Raw genomic sequence first — 25,271 nt, forward strand, 5'->3', positions numbered from 1 at the left:
CTTGTTGTCTTTCTCTCTCCTTCCTGCTTCCTTTCCTTTCTCCAAGCTTGAGTCATTTTTGCTTGGAAATGTTAGAGTTGGAGGGCCTTACGGTCACAGATGTTAGCCCAGAGAGGTTGCTTGAGTCACTCAAGGTCACACAGCATGCTTGTAGCTAGAAGCCAGGCCTCCTAACTTTCAGTGGAGGGCTCCTCCTTCTAGCCCCATCTGCTTTTCTGTCCCTGGATGTGTTTAGACACAACACTCCCAGCTCAGCCTATCCCTCGTGAATGGAGTATTTCATACTAACATGTAACTGATTGTCACAGGCAGGCTTCAAGTCTTTGCCTTCCCAAGAAACAGAGAAACCAAACTTGAAACAAAGGATTTCAGATATGATACATGTTGAGGGGCAGGTAGAAAATCCCAGCCTCTCTTACCAGCTGACCTCTGGTGGTCTCAATTCTTTTGGAGGTCTGAATGGGGCTTGTCTCCCTGGTTCCTGCTTTGAAAGGCCTCTTTGCTCTCCCTGCCCACCCCTGTCCTGGGTCCACTGTGGCATTTGACTCTCTAAAGAGGGTAGCTCCTGGAACAGGCAGAAGGCTATAGGGCTACAGCAGAGGGCCCAGACTCAGAGTGGGGTCTGGAAGGAGGAAGCTTAGGTACCCCAGGCTGCCCTGCTCTGGGAAAGGGGTGAATGCTCACTGACATATAGCATTTAATAAAGTCATTTTAAGGGGGTGGGGCTGAGACTCCAGCACGCAGAGGGGGAGGTCTGCTCTAGGACTCAGGCCTGCTAGGAGTCAGTCTGTTGAGATTTCGAGAGCTTGTTGAGCTTAGTCTCTGAGCTGGGCATCAAGGGGTCCAACTTGGAGGGTTGCATTTGGTCCTTGGAAGGGTTCTGTGGTGGCAAAGCGAGATGAAATGAGTATGCCCCTGCCCCCAGAGGGGTGATCCAATAAAATGCATCTTTACTGGAAAGTCATGCCTCAGACAATCTGAAATCCAGTGGGTCATGACTTCTCAAAGATTTGCAAACCCATTTAACCACAGTAGGTCATACCTAATTTCCCCCAGAGTCTCCAGGGCTCAGTGGGTAAATCTACTAAGGTAGCCTGGTATTCCTCCCACCCCCAGAGCCCCCATCCTTTTTGGGTCTGTCCAGGAGCCAGGAAAGAAGCAGAATACTGATGCTTCAAGAGCAGGAGCAATCAGGGGGTTTGCTTTGTGGGGCTGGGTGGTCCAGGGCTGAGCTTGAGGGGCCTATTTGTTCTTGGGAAGCTGGCAAGGTTTCTCTCTGGCAGCACGATCCCATCTCTGGCAGTGTGCGGCACTGCACTTGCCCAAGAAGGACATGTTCATGGGAGAATCTTAGGCACTGTGGGGTGGGGTGGGGGCCACAGCTACTCTGCCCATGAGCAAATCCAGTCCTAAGGTATAGCCAGTGCCAGGGCATTTGAGAAATGCCCTCGTGGGCAACCTGTCAACCACAGCCATCTGTGGTTGTGATGCTCATCACCACCTGAAGGGGAGGGCATGTCTTGGCAGGATTCACTATTCCCCTTAGACCAGGGAGCATTGCAATGGGGCAAGAGCTTCGGCTGGTAACTGAGCAGAAGCTGAGCCTGGGTCCTCTGACTACCAGCCAGGAAGCAGGAACCCCTGAACAGTTTTTCTCAAGGTCTAGTGACTCTGGAGGTGGGGTGGCTGCCAGACCCACCACCCGAGCCCCAAGGAGCTCCCCCACGGGGATCACTCACCGGCACGTCTGTGGTGGCCATGTTGGAAGGGTGCCGCAAGCCATATTCTTGTTCCTGCAGCCGTGTGGCCAAGTCCTGCTTCTCTCGTCCCCAGCGCCGAGCTGAGTCCTCTAACTGTAGTTATGAAGAGGCACAGATGGAGAACCACTAGGCAGCAGGCCCCCTCCCAGAGAGCTAGGACAGCCTACCTGAGCCTGCTCTTTGGGGTAAAAGCAAAACCCGAGTTCATGTGGGCTAGCTACCCTCCCAAGAGACCTCAGGGTGACAAGAGTGGGTGAAGAGGGACTCAGTGACCACTTGACTATGACTGATGGGTCTTCTCTGAGTTCCACCGCATACTGAGCCCAGATACTATTACAATGAGTCCAACCAACCCTCCACCACGGGGCTCCAGTCCTCCTTATATGTATGGGAAGCCCTGTCTCACATCGACACTTGTCACGAGTTGAGCCCCCAAACTCCTCATGCACTGAGCCCCAAACCTGGTCACACAGGGAGCCCTGATCCTGATCACAAAGTGAAAGTGAAAGTGGCTCAGTTGTGTCCAACTCTTTGTGGCTCCATGGACTGTAGCCCACCAGGCTCCTCTGTCCATGGAATTCTCCAGGCAAGAATACTGGAGTGGGTAACTGTTCCCTTCGGGGGATCTTCCTGACCCAGGGATCGAACCCAGGTCTCACCATTAAGGAAGCCCCCCTGATCACAAATGGAGCCCCAGCTTTCCTGACACACAGATCCCAGACCCTCCTCACAAACTGAGCCACCACCCTGATCACAAGTGAAGCATGGACCCAGTCACACACCAAACTCGAACCCTGGTTCAAATGGAGCCCTGACACTGGATGCAGACTGAACCCTGACCCTCCTCATTGAGCCCAGATGTGGTCACACAGGGAGCCCCGACCCTGGACAAACATTGAGTCCTGACCTTGGTCAAACATGGAGCCATAACTCTCACACACTGAGTCCCAACCCTCCAAACACATGGAGACCTGACCCTTCATACAAGGAGCCCCAACCCAGGTCACAAATGGAGCTCTGACCCTGGATGCAGACTGAACCCTGACCCTCCTCACTGAGCCCAGACATGGTCAAACAGGGAGCTCCATCCCTGGACATACACTGAGCCCAGATCCCAGTCACATATGGAGCCCCGACACTGGTCATATACAGAGACCTGACCCTCCAACCACACAGAGCCCCCACTCTCGAGACTACACACGGAGCCTCAACCCTCCTCACGCCCTGAGCCCCAGCCCTCTTCTAACATGCAGACCTGACCCTGGTCTCCAGTGGAGCCTTGATTCTTCTCACAGAGCCCTAACCATCCTGAAACACAAATCCCTGATCCTGGTCACAAAGCAAGCCTTGACCCTCTTCACACTTGGAGTCCTAACCTCCTCATACAGGGAGTCCCAACCATAGCAAATACCCATCACCAATGCCGGACACACACAGAGCTCTGAGCCTGGTCAGACAGGGAATTCCCACACTGGTCATGCATGGAGATTGACCTGAGCCCAACCTACTCTAACATGCAGCCTTGACCCTTGACAAAGGGAACCCTGACTTTCTTCACACACTGAGCTCTGACACTCCTCATACAGGGAGTCCAAACCCTAGACCAAAACTGATTACTGAGACTTCCCTGTCATCCAGCAGCTGAGAATCTGCTTTGCAACGCAGGGGATGCAGGCGAGCTAAGCTCCCACATGCCTCAGGGCAACTAAGCTTGTGTGCCACAACTACTGAGCCTGTGCTCTCCACAACTAGAGTCTGTGCCCTGCAAGGAAAGATCCCGCATGACACAACGAGGACCCCGTGTGCTGCAACTAAGGCCCGATGCAGCCGAATAATAAATAAATATTAAAAATAAAACCACCATCACCAACCCTCAAAACACACAGAGCCCCCACTCTGATCATACACAAAGCCTTGACCCTCCTCATCTCATACAGAGTGCTGACCCCAGTCACCCACTGAACCACGACCCTCCTCACAGAGGAAATTCCCACCCTGGTCACCCCCAGAGACCCAATCCCCCTCACACCCTGGACCCCAACCCTGATCACACAGCGAGCCCCGATGCTAGTCACACAGCAGGCACTAGTCCCAAAACGGAGCCCCCAATCCTGGTCACAAATGGGCCCCTGACCCTGGATGCAGACTGAGTCCTGACCCTACACATACACATTGAGCCCAATTGTAGTTAAATAGGGAGTCCTGATACTCTAAATACGGGGAGCCCCAATCCTGGTCATGAATTAAGTCCTGACCCTCCTCACACATACAGCCCTGATCCTTTTCAAACACAGAGCCCTGACTGGTCACAAATGGACCCAAACCCTCCTCAAACTTGGAGCCTTGGCGCTCCTCACACACGGAGCCGCCAACCCTCCTGAAATATAGAGGCGGAGCCAGGTCTCTGAACTGAGTGGAGACTCCCTGGCCTGTGTGACCCCTTCACCTCACCTACCTGGCTTTCCAGGGACAAGATCCGGCTCTGAGCTCGTTCCAGCTTGGCCAGGAGGTTAAACTTGTCTGAGTTATTGGCAAGGAGATCCTGTGGGCAAAGCAGAAATTCACACATGGTCCCCGTGGGGGGCTGGAGCTCGGGAGGCCAGGTGACACTGAGGGAGAAATCAGCCGGGTCCAAGCTCCAAGTTCAGCTCCCAGTGCAGAGCCTCAGCTGGCGCTTAGTCGCTCAGTCGTATCCGACTCTTTGCAGAACCTCAGACTCAGGGCCAAAGCCCCTGCCCAGGGTTCCACACTTGGCATGTGCCATTTTCACAGCTGTTCTCCCCACATAGTTTTGAGTGTATGAAATTTTTTGTACATCAATTAAAATTTTAAAAATATACGAGGGAGGGCTTCTCTGGTGGCTCAGGGGTGAAGAAACCCCCTGGCAGTGCAAGGTACACGACTTTGACCCCTGATCTGGAAAGACCCCACATGCTGCGGAAGCAACTAGGCCCATGTGCCACAACTCCTGAGCCTCTGCTCTAGAGCCTGGGAGCCGCAACTACTGAGCCCACGTGCCTAGAGCCCGTGGTCTGTAGCCAGAGAAACCACTGCAATGAGAAGCCCATGCACCACAATGAAGAGTAGCCCCTGCTCACTGCAGTTGGAGAAACCCTACACACAGCAACGAAGACCCAGCACAGCCATAAATAAATGAATATATCTTTAAAAAAATGTATTAATACTAGGGAGCACTAGGTTAGTGCACAGAAGGGACTGTTGAGCTGGGGCGGGGGGTGGTCTTTCTGTAAAGTAAAGGATCTGCTTTTAAAGTGAGGGTTCCCCATCTTCTGCACTTTACCTGGATGTCCACGCATCGAAGGTGCTTTCAAACAGAACTCACCTCCTGCGAATCCTGGGATGAAGAGAAAAACTCTCCTGTGCCCAGCCCACCTGGCTTTTGTAATTCCAAATGTTCGGTCTCTGGGTTTGCATAAAGCAGGGACACCTGTAACAGCCTCAGAAGGAGAGAAGGGCCAGGGACACCCACCTGTGTGGTCAGGGTGCCCCTGGAGTGGCCCGGGGCTTCTGTCTCTTGCAGTCTCTCTGCCAGATCTCCTCTTGCTCCCAACTCCCCTGGGTCCACCTGGGATCAGGGAAAGGGCTCTCCAAGGCTGTCCCAATCCCAGGAAATGCTCCAGGATGGGGTTCTGAGAGCCTTTTGTGGAGCCCCACTGTAGGCCAGCCAGGTGGCAAGTGGGGTCAGGGGTCGGCTAGGGGCTTGCTTGCTCTCCCAGGATACTAGATGAAGGTAAGGGTGCAGCTTTCAGACTCGTGAGTGTTTCCCAGGGGAAGAGAGCCAAGGCCCGAGAGCTAGAGACTCTCCAGAGATTCCAGGCACACTGGAGACCCTGGATAACCTAGCTCCTGGTCTGGGGCTTCACCTCGGATTGTGTGGTGAGTGGTTTCTGGGCACCCGGTGACCTGGGTAGGCAGGCCCAGGACCACGCTTGTGCTGGTGGCTCTTACCGGCGGGGCCTGTGGCTGCAGAATGATGGGGGCTGACTGGTGGCGGTTCTTATCCAGCTCTTCCTGCAGTCTCAAGTTTTCCATGAGCAGCACTGAGTAGACGTCAACAGGCAGATTCTCGCCCGTAGGATCCGGGGGAAGGCCAGAGGCTGAGAGCATGGGGAAGGCTGTGAATGTGGCCATAGACGTGCATGAGATAGGCTTTCCTGCCTCCATGTGCCTGATCCAATCTGCCTCAGTGTTTTCCTTCTTTCTGCTCATCCTCTGCTCCCCAGCCTGCTATGGCTCCCTACTGCCAGTGAGATCAGGTCCACACGCCTCCTGAGGCCATCGTTCTAGGCTCTTTAGAATCTGACCTGGGATCTCCCTAATCACTGCCCCGCCCTTTGTCCTGGGTCTGTTTCCGCTCCTCATCTCTATCTTTCCTCCTTTTTCTGCTTCTGGAATCCTTACTCCCTGGGCCAGGGCCTGGCTCTTTCCTCTCCCAAGATTGCCTTCTCATCTCTCATGCTAACCTCAGGGTTCCAGAAAGGCGGGCCCAACTTTCATTGTCTGTTACTGGCCTTCAAAAATGCCCCCTCACTGACACCCCATGCAGTGAAGGCTGTCACAGGGCTGGGCTTACGGGGATCCCCGGTGAGGTGGCACAGATATCCTCTGCTTGGGCTGACCTGATCCCGGGCGACCTGGTTCTCTTCTGCTTATCAGAGCTGCCTTGGATGGGCAGTTCTAGATGGCTTTGGTTTAACATCGATGGAGAAAGCAAATCATAGACTTAACCAAAATATTTTTTTCTGTTTATTTTGTAGAAACTGACTCTTTGAAGATATAGGGAGATGAGTATATAATTTGAAGGGTCCTGGAGTTAAGAAGTTGGGAACTGCTGCCTGGGAAAGCCCCTTTTTGCAGGCAGCCCATCTCTGTTCACTTGAGTCTCAGAGCTGCTTCTGGAAGGTCGGAGCCTCTTTCCAGCGTGGTTCACACGCTGTGTCCCCTCCTTTGTGTTCTGAGGGGCTCCCTGGCAGGAGAAGGGAGTTCAGGGGGCCTCTGGAAGTGCTGAGTGTCTGAATGAATGGGGAAGTAGCACCCTCTGGGCAGTTTGAAGGTGCTTCTGAAACTGAGAGGCCCCAAGAAAGCAGGGCCTCCAGGGGCAGGATGACAGCCGGGGAGCAGACTCACGCTTGCTGGGCTTTCCCTGCGGCTTGTCCTGCAGGGGCTTGCTCCTCTTGCGCAACTTGTCCTCCAGCACTTGCTCCATCTTCTCGATCACCTGGAGGGCGGAGCACAGGGGCTGGGCTTGCCCGGGGGCACCACCCCTTCCCCTCAGTGGCTGGGTCTGGGCAGCCTGGCCCTTCTGCCACCTGCCTTCTCCTGGTGCCTCACGGTCTCCTCCAGCGCCTTCATCTTCTGCAGCTTGTCCTGGTAGCGCTTCAGCAGCGCAGCCTGTGGCTGCCGAGCCTGGTGTAGGAGGAGCAGCTCCTTTTCTCGATCATTCTTCTGACGGTGCGGGGGGCAGGAGGGAGAGGGGAAAGGAGGGGGAACAGGGGTGCCCTTGGCCCCGAGGGTCCACCCCAGCCCTCTCTGCTCAGTCCTCCTCTGCCCTGGCCCCTGGCCCCTATGTCCGTCTTCCTTCTACTTTCAGACACTCCCTCCCGAGCGCCCTTCCCCTCTGCCCTCTGAGCCCTGGCTTACTTGAATCAGCTCGTTCTGCGAACGCTGCACCTTGTCCCTCGGCTTCTTCATGTCCAGCTCACTCAGCAGCAGTTTCTGCTTCATGGGTGCTGCTGGTGGTGGAGGAGCTGGCTCAGGGGGGAGGCCCCTCCCAATTCAAATTGGAATACTTGGTGGGGGGCAGGTGGGGAGGGCAGGTGTCTCTCAGTCCTGGGGCTTGAGACAGGACTGGACTCTCAATTTTCCACCCCGGAGAGACCCCAGGCTCCTATTGATTAGCCTGTGTCCCGCAGCACGCAGCACCCCTGGGCGAGGCCCCCACCTCCCTGTTCCCTCGGTGGCCTGCACGCCCTCACCCAGGTTCCGGGCCTTGTCGGGGCTGGCTGACTCCTCTTCTACCTCCTTCTGGGCCAGCTGGCTCCTCAGCATGCGATTCTCTGCCTCCAGGATGCTGGTCTGTTTCCGCAGTGACAGGATGTCCTCTGCCATCTTCTGCATGGCCCGCCGGTAGTTGTTCATCTCCTGTGGACTCCAGAGCTCAGAGCTGAACCCCCAGCCCCACTGTGGCTGCCACCCAACATCGACATTCACACTTGGAAATCAGAGGGTCACTCCCGAGGCCAAAGAACAGAAAGAATCGCAAGCTGTGCCCTCAAGTCTTAGCAACTCTTTGGAGGGGTGGTCATGACAGGGTCTTCACCCCTCCTGGTCAGTGAGAAGAGCTGTGTAAATGTGCTCTTCTGGGGGCTTACATCTTTTCCTGAGATGCCTTCTAGTGGGGACCCAGGCGTCAGACACCAGTGAGGAAGCCCCTGCGTGATGGAGATTTGAAAAGCTCTGGGCCAGCTCTCCAGGGCCCGGCCAAATCAGGGCCATTTTCACCTGCTCCCTTCTCCTTTCTTCCTTCTCTAATCCCTCTTCTTCCTCGTGTCACTGAGAACCTAGGGAAGAATCACTCTGAAATCTCCCTGAATGCCCCTTGGGAGCTGCCCCTGGGCACCAGCCTCCCAACCAGCCCAGGGGTCTTGAAGGGACCCAAGGTAAGCCTGGGAGACCCAGATAAGGGCTCAGGGTCAGCGCTAAGATCCAGCTATAGGATCCAGGGTATGAGGTGGGGCCAGGATGCCAGGCTCTGTCATTAGGTTAGGAGTAACAGCAATACTAATATCTGGTGTTCACTGAGCATTTACCATGTTCTAGGTCAGGCTCGCCTCCTTCATTTAGCCTGTGAGGATGGGTTCTATTATCATCCTCATTTTACTGACGATGAAGATAAGGCCCAGAGAGGCGAGTAGCCTGCTCAGTCACAAAACTAATGAGTGGCAGGGTCAGGGTCTGAAATCCAGGCCTGCTGGCCCTTGAATCCTTGTTCTTAAGCTCTGTGCAATCCTGTCACAATGCCCCCATATAGGGAAACTTCACAATATTTTGAGAAGTGATGAAAACAGGTTACTACAAGGAATTATGATCTCAACTTGGGGGAAAAAAATGCATGTTTGCCCTTATTTGTACATAGGAGAATTCATAGGTTATATTTACACTATTTTCTTTATAATCAGAAATTCCCTACTGTTATTTATAAACACTTTTGTGAAGACAGTTTCTTAAATATAAACAGTACAACAAAATAGAAAAGAGACTCAAAACGTGAAGCCAGAAAGATCCGCGGAGGGGGAGGAGGTAGGAACTAGGTTGGGGGTGGAGCAGGAGGAGGGAAGCAAGGCCATGGGGAGCTTGCTAAGCCCTGGTGGCCTGTGGCTTTTCTGAGACTGTGCAGGCCTTGCAGGTGGGGTATGGGGGCTCCAGCCAGGAAGGGGCTCCCAAGTCCTCAGGAAGCAGAGCTTGGTCCCCAACTCCCACCTGGGCCCCATGCTGACTGGGGATGTGGCCTGGCTCCCAGTCACTGCCTCCAACCTGTTGCATGGTGGGCTGCTGGCTTCCCAGGGCGGGGTTTCCAGACAGCAGGGGCTCATCAGATACCACTTGTCACCTGCTGCTGTCTAGCCTTCTGGCTAGACTGCCTCTGACTGGTGCCAGAGCTGGGCCCATCTCCCCAGCACCTGCCCCAGTCACGTTTCAGGTCTTGGCTCCTGTAGATCTGCCCATCTGGTGCCCTCAGACAGCTATGTTAACTAGGACACTCAGCCCAGAGACTGCACACCCACAGGGTTTTGTGGTCAGGCCCCAGGCAGAAGCCCAGCTTGGCTACTGACTCCCTGAGTGAGCTTGGACGAGCCCCTTCAGCAAGGGGACGAGCCCCTTGCTGAGCCTCAGATTCCTCTGGCAGGAGGAGCGTGGAGTTGCTGCAAGCTCTGAGTTCAGGGGCCCTGCCTCAGGCACACAGGCCTTAGAGGCAGCAGTTCCCACCCCACCCCATCTCTGTTCTAGTATCAGCTTTAGTTAACAGGTCAGACCCCTTCCTCTTCATCCTTGCTACCCTCAGCCTGGGTTCCCTTGCTCCCTCCTCTGCTGTGTTCTACATCTTCAATGTAGAGCAGCCCCCTGATGGACAGGGGTTTGGGAGGCTCAGTCGACTGTCAAGAGGAGTCACATGATATTTTTGAAAAAGGAAATTCATCTGTCCTTTCCCTCCCTAGCCTAGTTCAGGCTCTTCTCATGTCTTCTCTGAACAATTACAGCAGTATCCAAGTGGGTTTCCTTGATTTAGAATTATCTTTTAGAGAAAACCCAACTCGTCCAAGAAAACAAGTTCAAGGATGCCCCACACACTGCAATTTGTGATTTTATTCTGGGAAATGCTCAGTCTCTGGATATAGGCAGTACTTACAAGGAATGACCTAGATTCAATTGTTCTGAGGCAGAGATGTCCACACTGTATTTTTAAGCAAAAAAAAAAAAAAAATAACAATGTGACAAATTAATATGATCACATCCACAACTGGTATGTGTATGTGTGAATGCATGTGTGCACTTGTGTGCATGAGTGCATACATACAGATGTATAGTAACAGTAGGACTGATCAGTTTGGGAAGGAAAAGGAAACCTTGCTTAATCTCTGCATTTTTCTAAGAATTTATCCATGTTATTCATCTAATTAAAAATAATTTAAACCGAAATACATTGAGGGCTATATACCATGTTCACAGACTGAAAGATGAAATGTTTAAAGAGTTAGTTCTTCCTTAAACTGATTCATAGATTCAATGTATTTTCAATTAAGATCATAACCCTCTTGTGTATGTGGAGAAATAGATGAACTGGTTCTATGAGAAATAAAAAGAACTAGTATAGCCAAAATACTTTTGAAGAGGAACAGGTGGGAAGACTTGCTCTATCAGCTGTCAAGATCTATGATAAAGCTACAGTAATTAAGACAGGGTAATATAACCGCAAAGTTTGATAAGCAGGCCGAAGCACGAGACAGCCCTAATACAGGTCCACACATATACGGACTCTTAACATATGATGGTGTTACAGGGTGGTAGGGAAAGGATAGTAATTTTAATAAAAGGTGCTGCATCAATATGATATCTATCTGGAGAAAAGGGAAACTTGACTCCTATTACATACCATAATTAAAAATAAATCCAGATGGACTGTAGATCTAAGTGTAAAAGGTAAATCAATAAAGCCTCCAGGAGACAAGGATAAGAATATCTTTATGAACTTGGGGTAGGGAAAGGTTTTTCAAAACAGGACATTTCAAAAAAAGGGGAGACTTCCCTGGTGGTCCAGTGGTTGAGATGCGGGCCTTCACCACTATGGACCCAGGTTCAATCCCTGGTTGGGAAACTAAGATCCTACAAGTCACACAGTATGGCAAAAAACAACAAAACAAAACCCAAAACAAAAAAAGCCCAGACCAAAATATGCCCCAAAAGCACAAATCAGGATAGAAAAGACTGATAAACTGGTACATTTAAATTAAGAAATTTTATTCGTGTAAAGACATCATTAACAGGGTGAAATGGGCAATAAAAGTGGGAGAAGATACTTGCAACAAACACAACCAAAGATGAACTCATATTCCGATATAAAAACAATTCTCAGGCTTCTCTGGTGGTTCGGTGGTAAAGAATCCACCCGCCAATGCAGGAGACACAGGTATGATCCCTGGTCCAGGAAGATCCCACATGCTGCAGAGCAACTAAGCCCAAGGGCCTCAACTATTGAGCCTGTGCCCTAGATCCCGGGAACCACAACTACTGAAACCCATGTGCCCTAGAGCCTATGCTCCACAACAAGAGAAACCATCACAGTGAGAAACCCACGAACCACAACTGGAGAGTCGTCCCTGCTCAAAGCAACTAGAGAAAACTGCACAGCCACGAGGTCCCAGCATAGCCAATGAATACATAAAACATAAATAAGTAAAATTATAAAAAACAACTCTCACAAATCCATAAGAGGAAGTCAGACTATGTAATAGAATAATGGACAAGAGATTTGAACTGACCCTCAACAAAATAAGCCAATAAACATCTGAATCAGTGGTAACCCTCATTAGTCCTTTAAAACCAAAAAGATTCTGCTATACACTGCCACACTGACTAAAACAAAAAACAAAACAATCCTGACCATATCATATGTTGGTGATGATGTAGAACAAGTAGAACTCTTAGTCTCTGCTGGGGGAACGTGAAGTGCCACCATCCTCTCACAGATCTGTTCGGAAACTGGATCCTATTCAAGTTGAACGTCTGCATAGCCTATGATCTGGCAATTATACTGCTGAGTATGTACTCACCCCCCCAAAAATGCACATGCGAATGCATCAAGAAACTGGCGTAAGAACATTACTAGCAGTATTATTTGTGATAATTTTAAACTGGAAATAACACAAGTACCCATCACAGTAGAATGGTGGGAGAGTCATATGATAAGATGCTACACAGCAATACAAATGAATCAATGATGGTCACGGAAAACCACATGGAGGAATCTCTCAAACTAATTGTGGGCAAAAGAAGTCAGACACAAAGTACCTACTCTACAGTTCCATACAGATTTTCTCTAAAAGCAAGTAAACTTTAACAAGTTAGAAATCTGGGTATTAGATCCCCTTGGGAAGGTAGAGAGATGACAAGGGCATGAGGGAGCTTCTGGGGTGCTGGCAGTGCTCCTCTTGACCTGTAGGACCTGTAGGGGGTTACATGTGCATATTCACCTTGCGATGATTCATTCCTTAAATACATTTATGTTTTGTGTGTTTGTTTGAATGGGTGTTGTACTTCACATTAAAAAGTTAAAAACTTTTAATGGGCTGGAGGAAGCACAAGCTGGAATCAAGATTGCCGGGAGAAACATAAATGACCTCAGATATGCAGATGACACCACCCTTATGGCAGAAAGGGAAGAAGAACTAAAGAGCCTCTTGATGAAAGTGAAAGAGGAGAGTGAAAAAGTTGGCTTCAAGCTCAACATTCAGAAAACTAAGATCATGGCATCCGGTCCCATCACTTCATGGCAAATAGATGGGGAAACAGTGGACACAGTGGCTGACTTTATTTTTGGGGGGGCTCCAAAATCACTGCAGATGGTGATTGCAGCCATGAAATTAAAAGACGCTTACTCCTTGGAAGGAAAGTTATGACCAACCTATACAGCATATTAAAAAGCAGAGACATTACTTTGTCAACAAAGGTCCGCCTAGTCAAGGCTATGGTTTTTCCAGTAGTAATATATGGATGTGAGAGTTGGACTGTGAAGAAAGCTGAGCGCCGAAAAATTGATGCTTTTGAACTGTGGTGTTGGAGAAGACTCTTGAGAGTCCCTTGGACTGCAAAGAGATCCAACCAGTCCATCCTAAAGGAGATCAGTCCTGGGTGTTCATTGGTAGGACTGATTTTGAAGCTGAAACTCCAATACTTTGGCCACCTGATGTGAAGAACTGACTCATTGGAAAAGACCCTGATGCTGGGAAAGATTGACGGCAGGAGGAGAAGGGGATGACAGAGGATGAGATGGTTGGATGGCATCACCGACTCGATGGACCTGGGTTTGGGTGGACTCTGGGAGTTGGTGATGGACAGGGAGGACTGGCATGCTGTGGTTCATGGGGTCGCAAAGAGTCGGACACGACTGAGTGACTGAACTGAACTGAATGAATTAAAAAAGAAATGAAATCCTGGTTCAACTTTGGTTAAGTACAGGAAGCCTCCACTTGCCACCCCTTTGGAGATCATCCTGGTTCTTAGCAATAGTGGGTTTCTTTCCAGCCCTGAGCTTTGGATGCTCCCTGTGGGCACTGATTCTGGGCCCTGATCATGGCCTCTTCACCCTGTGAGGCTTACTCAGTCCTGTCCAGGAGAAATGGCCAGATCTGCTCTACCTCCCTGGCAGGGCCCTCTGAGAGCAAGCAGGCCACACACGGACCCTTGTTGAGGGCCTAAAGGATGCCTCAAAACATCCTATGAGACTCAGATTAATTCAGGTCTCCCATTGCCTGCAAATGTGAAGTGAGCCTTTGTACCCAGACCCTGCTAAAACCTGTGCTCTTTGCACCTACTGGATTGAGGAAGGTTGGGGCTTCACCCAGAGGGAAGATTGAGATCCTGCCTTGACAGTGGCTGAATCTGTCTATAGAAATTGAGGGGCACTGATGGGTGAGGTAGCCAGCATAGGCGCCAGTGTCCATATGATGTCCCAAGGTCCCAGGGTACCCTCTGTCCCTGATGCCAAGGGTGCCTGGGGTAGAGATGGAAGAAGGGCATCCCCAGCCTGCTCCTCAGGGAGCTGGAAGTGCCTGGGTCTCCCTGTCTTGGGACAGGTGGGCATGCAGCCTGCCTAGCACAGTGAGAAAACTGCTGGCCTGAACCCATTGCTGCTTCACCAGCTTTTCCTTCAGTGGGTCCTGCCCAAGGTAGGGGTGGAGGGAGAGAGGCCCTGGGCAGGGAAGAACCCTTCTGGATGCTGGGGTCTGGGCACCTTAGTCTATGTGTGTGTGGGTGGGGAGGGCTGAGAACATCACGGCTGTGGTTCAGAATGAGCTCCTGAGGTTTGCAGCAGCTTTCTTCCTGCCCTGCTTCAACTTAGAGGCAAAGTCTAAGGCTTGGCATTCAAGGCCTCTTACAAGCCACCCTCTTATGCCCATCAACCCCGCCCTTCCCCTCCAGCACTCTTATCTCCCCCTTCACATCTCTACTCAGGCTGAACTATTAATATCTGCAGAGAACCTCTCCCCCATTTCCACTACCCAATCTTTGATCTTTTATAGTCCACTCAGTAATTTGTAGTCTAAAGGACTGCAGAGAGAGCAAACCAGTCAGTCCTAAAGAAAATCAGTCCTGCATATTCATTGGAAGGACTGATGCTGAAGCTGAAGCTCTAATACTTTGGCCACCTGATGCGAAGAACTGACACATTGGAAAAGACCCTGATGCTGGGAAAGATTGACGGCAGGAGAAGGGGACGACGAAGGATGAGATGATTGGATGGCATCACCGACTCGATGGAGATGGGTTTGAGCAAGTCCGGGAGATGGTGAAGGACAGGGAAGCCTGGTGTGCTGCAGTCCATGGGGTCGAAAAGAGCTGGACATGAATGAGTGAACGAACAACAACAGTAATTCGTAGTTGCATGAGGGCTGGTAGTGTGTGTGCTCCTGAGTGTGCATGTGTGTGCACATGTGCACGTGTGCGTGGAGGGAGTCCTGGGGAAGGGGCTGTGGCCTTGGCCTACCCCACGGGTCTAATCAGCTCCTCTTCTTATTCAGGGCTCACCCTTTCTAATGCCCTATTACTTCTCACTCAGGAGTCCTGGGGGCGAACAAAGCTCTATTCTTAACACCCCTCCTCCTTGACAAAGAAAGAAAGATGAGGTCCAGGGGAAGGGGAAAAAAGAAATGGAGAAGGACAGTGTGGCTCCTGCTGATGTGGTGGGGGGCCCTTACATCAGCCACATGGCCGATGGGTTCTTGGGGGCTCCATCCCTGGGAGGTTAGCCCTACTGAGCTTCCACAGGCCCCCCCACCACCCCCCAGCCAAATCTCCTCTGGAGGGGTGGAGAGGGACCTGGCCCTGGATCACCCACCCTCAGACTCTACTCCTGCCGGCTCCCTCTGTCCCAGGGGACCCAGAGGGAAGGCAACCTCCTTTCATCTCCAACTCCACTCACCCCAGCTGAGCCGTGCTTCTAGATGGCAGCCCTGACCTCTCCCCACAGACTGGGCTGGGCTCCCGGCTCAGGGCCATGTTCTGCGTCACAGCGCAGCCTTGCGAAAACCCAGGACACCACGACCCAGATTCCTGTGGTGCGCGGCCCCTCCGCTTGCCCCCTCCCCCTCCAGCTTCTAGGCTGCTCTGCTGTGGGGGTTGTGGGCAGGACGTCAGCCTCACTCCTATCTCTCTGGGTCTGCACACCCTCTAGGGACAAGGACTCTACCAGTGCGTGACCCCGAGTGCCCACTGTACCCCCCTCACCCACTGGGACCCCGGCTCTCTGAGCAGCGGAGGTGAGAAGCACCAGGTGGCCCTGGGTTCATAACTCCCCTGCTACAGGGTGTTGGTGGCCTTTGCTGCATGACCCTCTTCTCTGGCTCTGGAAGGGTGGTGACTATGCTCTGAGCCTCAGTGTCCTCATCTGTGGAATGGGAAAATAGTCTTATCTCAAGTGGCGGCTGTGGAGTCAGGAAGTGAGATGAGGGCCTGCCTGGCTCTGGTGTATAGGCTGCCTGGAGACGCCACATCCCATCTTTGTTTCTCTGGCCACACCTTGGCTTGTGGGATCTGAGTTCCCTGACCAGGGATTGAACCTGGGCCGCAGCAGTGAAAGCCTGGGATCCTAACCACTAGGCCACTAGGGAACTCTCTCTACCTCCCATCTGTGTACCACTTTTGATAACCTACAAACTGGATACAAAGTAGAAATCACCTTACACATATAAAGAGCATGTGAGACAACGAGGAATTATTGGACATAGATTAAAAAAAGTATCTGTGTGATAGCCCTGAGCACCAAGTCCAGAAGGTATGATTATCTGACTGCTCCCCTTTTACAGAAGCTGAGGCCCAGTGTCCACCTCGCCCTCTTTAATTAAGGAGGAGGGGCAGTGGTGATCTTTCACAAAAGCCTGAAGAGGGCAAAGCTTGTCCCTCTCCCCCACAAAGAAGTTTCTTATGGTAGAATCAGAGGCACTTCAGCCACTTGGGGATGTTCAAATATCCCTGTGGCCACAACCAACTATGTTGGCCAAAGTGAAAGTGAAAGTCGCTCAGGTGTGTCCGAATCTTCATGACCCCATGGACTATACAGTCCATGGAATTCTCCAGGCCAGGATACTGGAGTGGGTAGCCTTTCCCTTCTCCAGGGGATCTTCCCAACCCAGGGATCAAACCCAGGTCTCTTGCGTTGTAGGCGGATTCTTTACCAGCTGAACCACAAGGGAAGCCCAAGAATACTGGAGTGGGTAGCCTATCCCTTCTCCAGCGAGTCTTCCTGACCCAGGAATCAAACTGGGGTCTCCTACATTACAGGCAGATTCTTTACCAACTGAGCTATCAGGGAAGCCCAGGTATGCCTTTGTTCAGACGGGTAAACGGAGGCTAGAAGGCGGCAGTGTGCCCAAGGTCACAGAGACTCAGTTATAAAGACTTGATTGGGAGCAGCTCAGTAAACACCCAGTCAACCAGCACTTGCTGAGTGCCATGTGTGAGCTATGCTGGGGCCTCAGAGCTCAGAGGAGCCCAGACTGTTCCAGGCTGTGGTGGGCTACCCTCTACACTGAGGAGGTTGGCAGGAAGTGCCTGTGACAGAGGGAAACTCAGAGGAGGCTCTAAACCCAGCCTCGGGGGCAGGGTGGGGCAGGAAGACTTCCTGGAGGAAGTGATCATCTGAGTTGACACTTGGGAATGAGCTCTCTGGAGGTGGAGAGAGGGCTCTCCAGGCAAAGGAGTGTACACTGCTCCATGGATCAGTCATGCCTGACTCTTTGGAACCCCATGGACTGTAGCCTGCCAGGCTTCTCTGTCCACGGGATTCTCTAGGCAAGAATACTGGAGTGGGGGCCCTTTCCTCTTCCAGGGGACCTTCCCGACTCTGGAGGTGCAGAGCCTACTGCACCTCTTGCATTGGCTGGTGGACTCTTTACCACTGACCCACCTGGGGAGCCCCTGGGCAGAGGAGACGCTGTGGCAAAGACAAGGAGGTGAGAGAGAGTGAGGTTAGGAGCAACGCAGGTGAGAGCAGGGTGCGGGGAGGAGAAATAGGGGTTCAGTTGGAGAGGTAGCCGGGCAGACAGAAGACAGCCTTGAAGGTCAGTCTCAGGGCCTAGGACTCCGTTCTGAAGGCCACGGAAGGGCCTAAGCTGTGGGGCAGGGGGTGCCTGTGACAAGACCTCTCAGGATGCTGAGCCCAGAAGACAAATCAGGAGAATGAAGGCTGAGAACAGTGAGCCAGGTGAACTCGTTGGGACCTGTATCAGGGGGAGGCAGTGGGTCTTCAGGGGAGGAGGTGCGTGCATGGCGTATGGAGGCTGAGGCTGTGTGGCCTACAGGTGAAGGTGGTCACAAGCAGCTGATGGTGGTAAGCTTCTAAAGAATCTCAGCTGGAGATAAAGGGGTGGGAAGACAGCCTCCAAAGTGTGATGGAAACCTTGAAGGGAGGAGATTTTCCAGTCAGAGGAAGTGTAGGGTGGGGAGAGGGGTTCAAGGACAAAGGAAAAGGGTGGTGGTGGGACAGGAGCCTTCAAGTTCAGGGAAATTGCCAGAGGGGTGGGAGGAAAAGGGGTGGGTGCAGCTGGCTTGGCCAAGGCCACAGAGCTTAAGAAAGGAGGGGAGATAGCCTTCTGCTTTGGATAATGGCAGATGCAGTAACATAGACCAACTTTCCTTGTAGATAAGCCGCAAAGCTGGATACAAAGTAGAAATCACCTTCTTAAACATATAAAGGACTGGTGTGACAGTGAGGAATTAATGGACATAGGTAAGAGAGGAGGCTGGGGTGGGGTGGAAGAACCCATATGGTAGAATACTATATAGCAATGTAAAAGAGGACCCACAGCACCCAGCACCATACAGATGACTCTCACACATTTAGCTGAGCAAATGAACCATACCCAAAATAAAACATACATTGTGTGATGCTCTTTATAGAAAGTTAAAAACAGGGACTATTAGGCCATAGTGATTAGGGAGGTGTACGGAGGTGTTGATAATATAAAGAAATAAAGCAAATGGGACTTCTCTGGTGGTCCCGTGGCTGACTGAGCTCCCAGCGCAGAGGCTTGGGTTTGATCCCTGGTTAGGGAACTAGATCCCATGTGCGGCCAACTAAAAATCCTCATCCACCAGAAAATCCCCTCTCCATCCCTAGGTTTTTTTCCACCCTGTATCCTTAGCTAAGGATGCCACAAGCCACAACTAAGACCCAGCGCAGCCAAATAAATATTTAAAAAGCAGCAGCAGCAGCAGAGTATAAGACATGAGCGGGTCTAGGGGTCATGTCTAGGAGATGAGCAGCACCAGGGGCTTGGGGTGCTGGTGATGTTTCATTTCTAGACTTGAGTGGTGGTTTCATGGATGTTTACTTTAAGATAATTTGGTTGTGTTTAATTTTTCTGTTCAGCACAGTTGTCTCCATAGGGGTTGTATTTCACAATTTAAAAGGCTTTTGATAAAAGGTGAGGTTCACTAGCTTCCCAATCTGCAGAGGGAGCCTCTAGGCGTGACCTCAAGGAAATGGTCCCTGGTGACCTTGGCCAGCGCCCTCAGTGCCAGGAGGAGGGTGTGCAGGAGGAGGACAGAGGATGAGAAAGGACAGAAGTAGCTGGGGATACAGGGTGGAAGAGAGACCTGGGGATGGAGAGGGGGTTTTCTGGAGGATGAGGAGACACTCAGGGAGAGGTGTTTGGGGTCATGGATTAGAGCAGAAGGATTGAGGGCCTTGGCGGGGGCTTCACGCTCCAAGGGGAAGGAAGAATCCTGGAGTGTCTGGATCAAAGGTGGCATGGGTGACAGGGCTCTGCAGGGGGTGGAGTGGGTGCAAAGGGTGGGTGGGGAGGCCCAGCCAGGGGGGTGGGTTTGCAGGGCTGGGCATGCACCCTTCCAACTTTGCCCTTCCCTGGGGAACCACCCAACATATGGGTCTCCAGGCCTCAGGGATCCCTGACTGGCTGACTGGCAGGCTACCTGCAGTGTGGTTTGCCTTTGCAGCCGGCAGAGGGCACTCGCCTTCCACGGATGCTTTGGCTTCAGCCTGCAGTGGGAACAAGGATGGCCTGAGTGGGCCCCATGCTCTTGGGGAACACATCTAGGGGTGCTGTCTTGCTGTCCAGCCCCAGGCACACGTGTTCCTCCTCCAGGTAGTCCAGCCTGCCATCTCACACCTCCTGCCCCAGAACTCTTATCTAGGAGATTCTGCTGAGAACTACCCATGGAGGCCAGAGAGGTATAGTAATTTACCTGATCCACACAGCAAATCCTGATCCTCCACTGGGACTTCTGTCCTGAGCCAGCCCCAGGGAAAATGATGGGGTTAAGTAGGGAGAGATGGGACTTGGGACAAGAGCCATTTCCAAGCACTGAACTGGAAGTTCAGTGACCCTGATGGAAGTGACACATACATAGCTGACCATCGTGCCAAAGGAAGAGTTGAGAGGGACTTGGATGCAGTTAAAAAGTGTGCGCCACCCCCTCATGCACACACCCCAAAGCCTAAGTCTTTACAAGTCCTCTATCTACCTAGGAAGATACACAAAGCCCAGGCTGACCTGTAAGGGTCACGGAGCCTCATGACAGCAATTCCCCTTTGTTGAAAATCTGTCACTGGCCAGGCCCCTTATATACTTTTTCTCTGACCTGAGCAATGAGTCTGTGAGAGAGGCATTTTCAGACCCAATTTGCTGAGCAGGAAGCTGAGGTCCAGAGCAGGAGGAGCTGAGTGATGTGTTCATGGTTGCCCCACTCGCAGAGGAGGAGCGGCAGTTCTACCTGGGGCGCTCTGGGCATTGTTGAGGGAGGCTGCTATGGAGCCCAGGAAGCCAAGCCTGGGGTAGGGTTACTGAGCTGCTGTCTCCAAGGGGACAGGATAAGTTGCCACCCTGCCCTTGACCTTCTCCATTCTCCAAGGACTGGGGCTATCTCCTAGGCAATGTGTCTGCCTGGGGGTGGGTGTGTGAACATTCTTTTCAAGCAAGGTGTTTTTGGAGCCCTTAGAAGCTGCTTTTTTTGAGTCAGAGACAGAACGATTCCTGCCCACACACCCCCTTACCCTGGTCTGGCCAGGCCTTGGTGTTCCTGGACTCCTACACAAGCAAGGAGGGCCCATTTCTATTCCCTCATAATCCCTCTGCCTTTGTGTGTGTGTGTGGGTGTGTGTGTGTGTGTGTTCAGTCATGTCTAACTCTTCACGACCCCATGGACTGTAGCTTGCCAGGTTCCTCTGCCCATGGGATTCTCCAGGCCACAATATTGGAGTGGGTTGCCATTTCCTCCTCCAGTGGACCTTCCCAACCCAGGGATCAAACCCACGTCTCTTGCATCTCTTGTATTGGCAGGCAGATTTTTACCATTAGGGCCACTTGGGAAGCCTGTGGCCCCTGAGAAACCAGCTAAGAATGTAGATATATCCACCCTCCCCTCAGGGATTCCATCTGCCCAGAAGGGCACAAGGATGGGGCAGCCTCTTCCACTGCTCCTGGCTGACTGGTCTGATCTCTGGAGCCTTCTGCAGGCAGGCCTCATGGTTCTCCGCTTCTCTTACATTTGGTCTTTCTTTGTGCTGCCTCAGTACACAGCCTACCTCTCTGATCAATGAAAGAGGGCTAAAAAGGCTGTGCTCCTCCTCTTATCAAATCTAATCTCCTTCCCCATATAACTGGATGAACGTCAGAGACTTTGCAGACTGCCACATTGCAAGGTTCTGGGACTTCTCAGGCCAGGTCATCAGAATCTTCATAGCTTCCACCCTTCCTCCTGGAGGTCTTGCTGTTCCCCCAGAGAAGAACGACCACTACCCTGAGGTGGCCACGCTGTGAGGAAGCCCAAACTAAGTGTGTGGGAGAGAGATGCCTGCCTGGCCCCAGCCTCCCTGGGCTGGGAAGTCATGGCGGCTGGGAACCCACATACCATGGATTGAAACCAGGCCTCCCTGCTGTGCCTCGGCCTAGCTCCTGAACCGCAAAACTGAGAATGATAAAAGAAGACATTACTGCTTTAAATTTGGGATGCTTATTATGCAGCAACAGGTAACTGGAACCTTCTCTCTGGCCTCTGGAGCTCTCCAATGGCTCCACAAGCCTGCATATAAACTTCCAACTCAATTTCAAGGCCATCTGTCACAGCACAACTATATCACCTGGCCACTAAGCTCATGGGCCAGTCTTCCTGGGCTCCTCCCTATCTCTGAAATCTTACTTCTTCTATCTAGAAGCCATCCTTGACCTCCACCCCCACTCTAGCTTGGCACTCCTTATCCCACCAGTCTTCGCTTAGCTCCTTGAAAGTGTTAGTTGTTCGGTCGTGTCCAACTCTTTGTGACCCCACGGTCTGTTCATGGGATTTCCCAGGCAAGAATACTGGAGTGGGTTGCCATTACCTTCTCCAGGGGATCTTCCCAACCCAGGGATTGAACCTGGGTCTCCTGCACTGCAGGCAGACTCTTTACTGTGTGAGCTACCAAGGAAGCCCTTAGCTCGTGAAAGATCCTGACTTATGGAAGGACCTCTCCTCCTCTCCACAACCTCTGGTTGCCATTCTGAGTTGGCGAAGTAGGGTCAGAAAGACCAACCCCCGCCCCACACACCCCAGAATGGTGGCCAACGACCCTGCCAGATTTGTCCTCATTTGATGGGCAGAGCTCCTATAGGTCCCCTCAGGATGTCTGAGAGGTCACTCTTGGCTAATCTGTAGCTTTAAGGGGAAATTAACCACATTTCTTTAAAATGGAAACACTCAGTTTGTACGAATTTTTGTAGTTCCTGAGATCAGAAGTCTGAGCAAGAGCTCAGTTCAGGGGAGCTATCTCAGGGAGGCATGGGAGAGGACAGAGGTTGTGCCTGACCACAGCAGTCAACAGCAATTCCGAGATGCTGGACTTGACCTGTGTGATTATTTATAGTGTTTTTGTGGTCTTGAACTTTTGCACATGAATCAAAAGTTTTTTCTACCATGAGCGTAAGCCTATGCAGAACTTCAAAATTAATCCATTTTGTTGGGTTTATGGTCAATTACATATAACCTGTACTTCTTGGTGGATTTCTCCTCTCTGAGGCTCTAATTGGATAGCCCTTAGGAAATTTATTCTAGAAGAAAGAAGTTGTAGTTCTGTCTGAGTCACTATTGATCTTACTAGATGGAACCCAATTGGCCAATCAATCATACTGACTCTAAGCAAGATCTTTAAATTTACTCAGGCTCAATCAGAGAAATGACCTAAATTTCAATCAAAGAATACAACTTCTCGATTATTAGGAGGGACCCCCCTCAGTTATGGGATGGATTTATACAGCTTACATCAGGCTATTATGGCTTAAATGGAAGGTACCCCCCTCCCCTTATGTCATGGACAGTTAAATCATACTAAGGATAATCAGCCTAATAACACTAGGAAATTGGGGCTGGGTGCCTTACAAACAGGGCCAATACATCATTGCCCTTAAAGATAGCGATGGATACTAAACAGATTGGGTCAGCTGACCAGGGATGTACTGGGCAGCATCTAATGGAAGTTCTTGGCTTAAATTCTTACTTATGACCTTATAAAGCCTACTAGTTATATTAGAGGAGGAAATGGCAACCTACTCAAGTATTCTTGCCTGAAGAATTCCACGGACAGAGGAGCCTGGTGGGCTACAGTCCATGAGGTCTCAAAGAGACACAACTGAGCAACTAAGACTCACTCGCATATTATTATATTCTGCCTATTTTACAAGATTATTATTCCTTGTATTGTCCAATGTGTGACAGCTACTGATAAAAATGATGACTGGGTGACTTGAAATGACCGACCAGATAAATAGTTCTACATAAGATCAATGATTGCAATAGTGTAATTGCAGATATGAGAAGAAACAGCAAGAGGGAATCTTCTTGTGGACCATAACAGATAGACATGTCCAGAGACTTTTGGCTGCGTTCAACAGGGTCTAGTCCAGTAATAGTCCATTGAGGGACCTAGCAATGGAATCCCTGCCCGACTCAGCAAAGAGCATTTCTACTAAAAATTGGTCATGCAACGCCTCCCGAAACTTGGTTGAATTTATGAATGCTTTCCCTCATCCAGTTCCGTGTATAGTACACCCTGAAAGAAAGTCAGGGCAAAGATCAGGAATGAGGCACTCTATGCTCTGGGAAAAATGGCAGAATAAGCCTTCAGATAGTTAGGTATATTTTCAGGAGAAAATTGTATGAATCCAGAATCTTGCATCTTCCCCTCCTTAGAAAAGCACTAAAACCATTAACTGAGATATCTGTTCCTCGTCGCTAAGAACAGCCTTCTGCCAAGAAGTGTGCTTGACGGCATGGACCCCTTTCTCCACAGTCACATATGTGCTTGCTGACCTCCCCACTACCTCTCTGAAGGAGTTCTGTCAGAGCTACGAGAGAGGCTGTCTCCTGAGCTATCGTCCTAAGACCCCAAATAAAACTGAACTCACAGATCTCAGGTTGTGTGATATTTTTTTCCAGTTGGTGCTTCCACCCAACACCTCCACTCCTCAGATGTTAGCCTCTCAAACACAAGCAAATCTGTGCAAATTGCAGTTTAAAACAGGTTCCCTGAGGGGGAGGCGGTTGCCTCTTTGTTCAGCCCAAGGTTACAGCAATGAAACAAAAGGAGCGAAATTTCCTTTTCTTCTGTTCTTTCTTTTCCTTCCAGCTGCAGCAGAGCTGGCGCCTGGAAAGCTTTTGTGTTCAGCACACTGGAGCTTGGAGGGGTGGTGGCAAGGCCTTGGCTGCTGACCCCAGGCTCTGCCTAAGTGGCCCCTGCTGAACCAGGCTGGCTAATTGAGCACGGCCTGGACAATGGACGGGGGTGGGGCTGGCTTGGGGGAGGGGCTTCCTGGAGGATGCTCTCTCCCATTCCCATTTCCCTTCCCAGGCATCCCTGTGGACCTTCAAGGCTCCACTCTGGACCTTCTTCCTCCAGGAAGACCTCCTGGCCACCTCCATCACACCTCCTCAGGTTTGGAGATCAGAGACCTGCCTCTCCTAGAGTCAGCTTGGGGTTGGCCTTTGACCTCAGCCCAGGGAAGTCAAGGACCCGGCACTCATGGCATTGGTGAGCAGACAGATCCCTGCCCTGGCTTTACAGGCTCTGCTTACACTCCCATAAAGGACCCCTTGCCCTGTGCTCACCTCCTGCTGCAAGCCTCCTCCCTGGTTAGAGCTTTGCTGTCCCTGAGTGCTCCATGTGGGGTGTGAGGAGAGCCCTGGTTGGAGTCCAGAATCTTGGGTTTTAATCTAGCCTCTGCTCAAATCAGCTGTGTGACCCTAAGCAAGGCCCTGACCTACTCCAGGTCTCCTGATCTGCGGGCTGGAGATATGCTGCCTCATGGGCCTGCTCTGGGTTCTTGCCATGAAGAAAGAATAAAGGCTTTGGCTCCTGGGGTCTGAAGGAGAAAGGTGTCCCTATCCCAGGCAAGGCAGGCCCCTTGGCCCAAGGCTGACTCCCCTCCTTTTGGATGACTCCATCTGCCTCTGACGCTGGGTAAGACGGAAGGCAAAAGGAGAAGGGGTAAGCAGAGGACGAGAAGATTGAATGGCATCACTGACTCACTGGGCTTGAATTTGAGCAAATTCCAGGAGATAGTGAAGGAGAGGGGAGCCTGGCTTGCTGCAGTCCATAGGGTTGCAAAGAGTCTGACACGACTTAATGACTGAACAGTCCGCCTTGCTCTTCACCCTCACTGGCCCTTATGAGCTCTGGCCCTATCAACAAGACCTTCTGGCCTGACTGCCCCAGGCTAGCCCAGC

At 51.4% G+C, this 25,271-nt stretch overlaps 1 protein-coding gene across 1 annotated transcript in view; it reads right to left on the reverse strand.

Annotated features, from left to right (window-relative positions):
* Window positions 1-596: 596 nt before the first annotated feature.
* CCDC33 (coiled-coil domain containing 33) overlaps window positions 597-25,271 on the reverse strand; it is a 136,259-nt gene continuing 111,584 nt past the window's right edge. Inside the window, 9 exon segments of the mRNA XM_061159108.1 lie at window positions 597-880; window positions 1,086-1,094; window positions 1,740-1,853; window positions 4,216-4,302; window positions 5,730-5,896; window positions 6,909-6,999; window positions 7,095-7,226; window positions 7,422-7,510; window positions 7,757-7,922. Coding sequence (XP_061015091.1) covers window positions 776-880; window positions 1,086-1,094; window positions 1,740-1,853; window positions 4,216-4,302; window positions 5,730-5,896; window positions 6,909-6,999; window positions 7,095-7,226; window positions 7,422-7,510; window positions 7,757-7,922 — 960 coding nt within the window. The 3' untranslated portion in view covers window positions 597-775.

Source organism: Dama dama, chromosome 13 (genome assembly GCF_033118175.1).
Source record: "Dama dama isolate Ldn47 chromosome 13, ASM3311817v1, whole genome shotgun sequence".
NCBI classification, from domain to species: domain Eukaryota; kingdom Metazoa; phylum Chordata; class Mammalia; order Artiodactyla; family Cervidae; genus Dama; species Dama dama.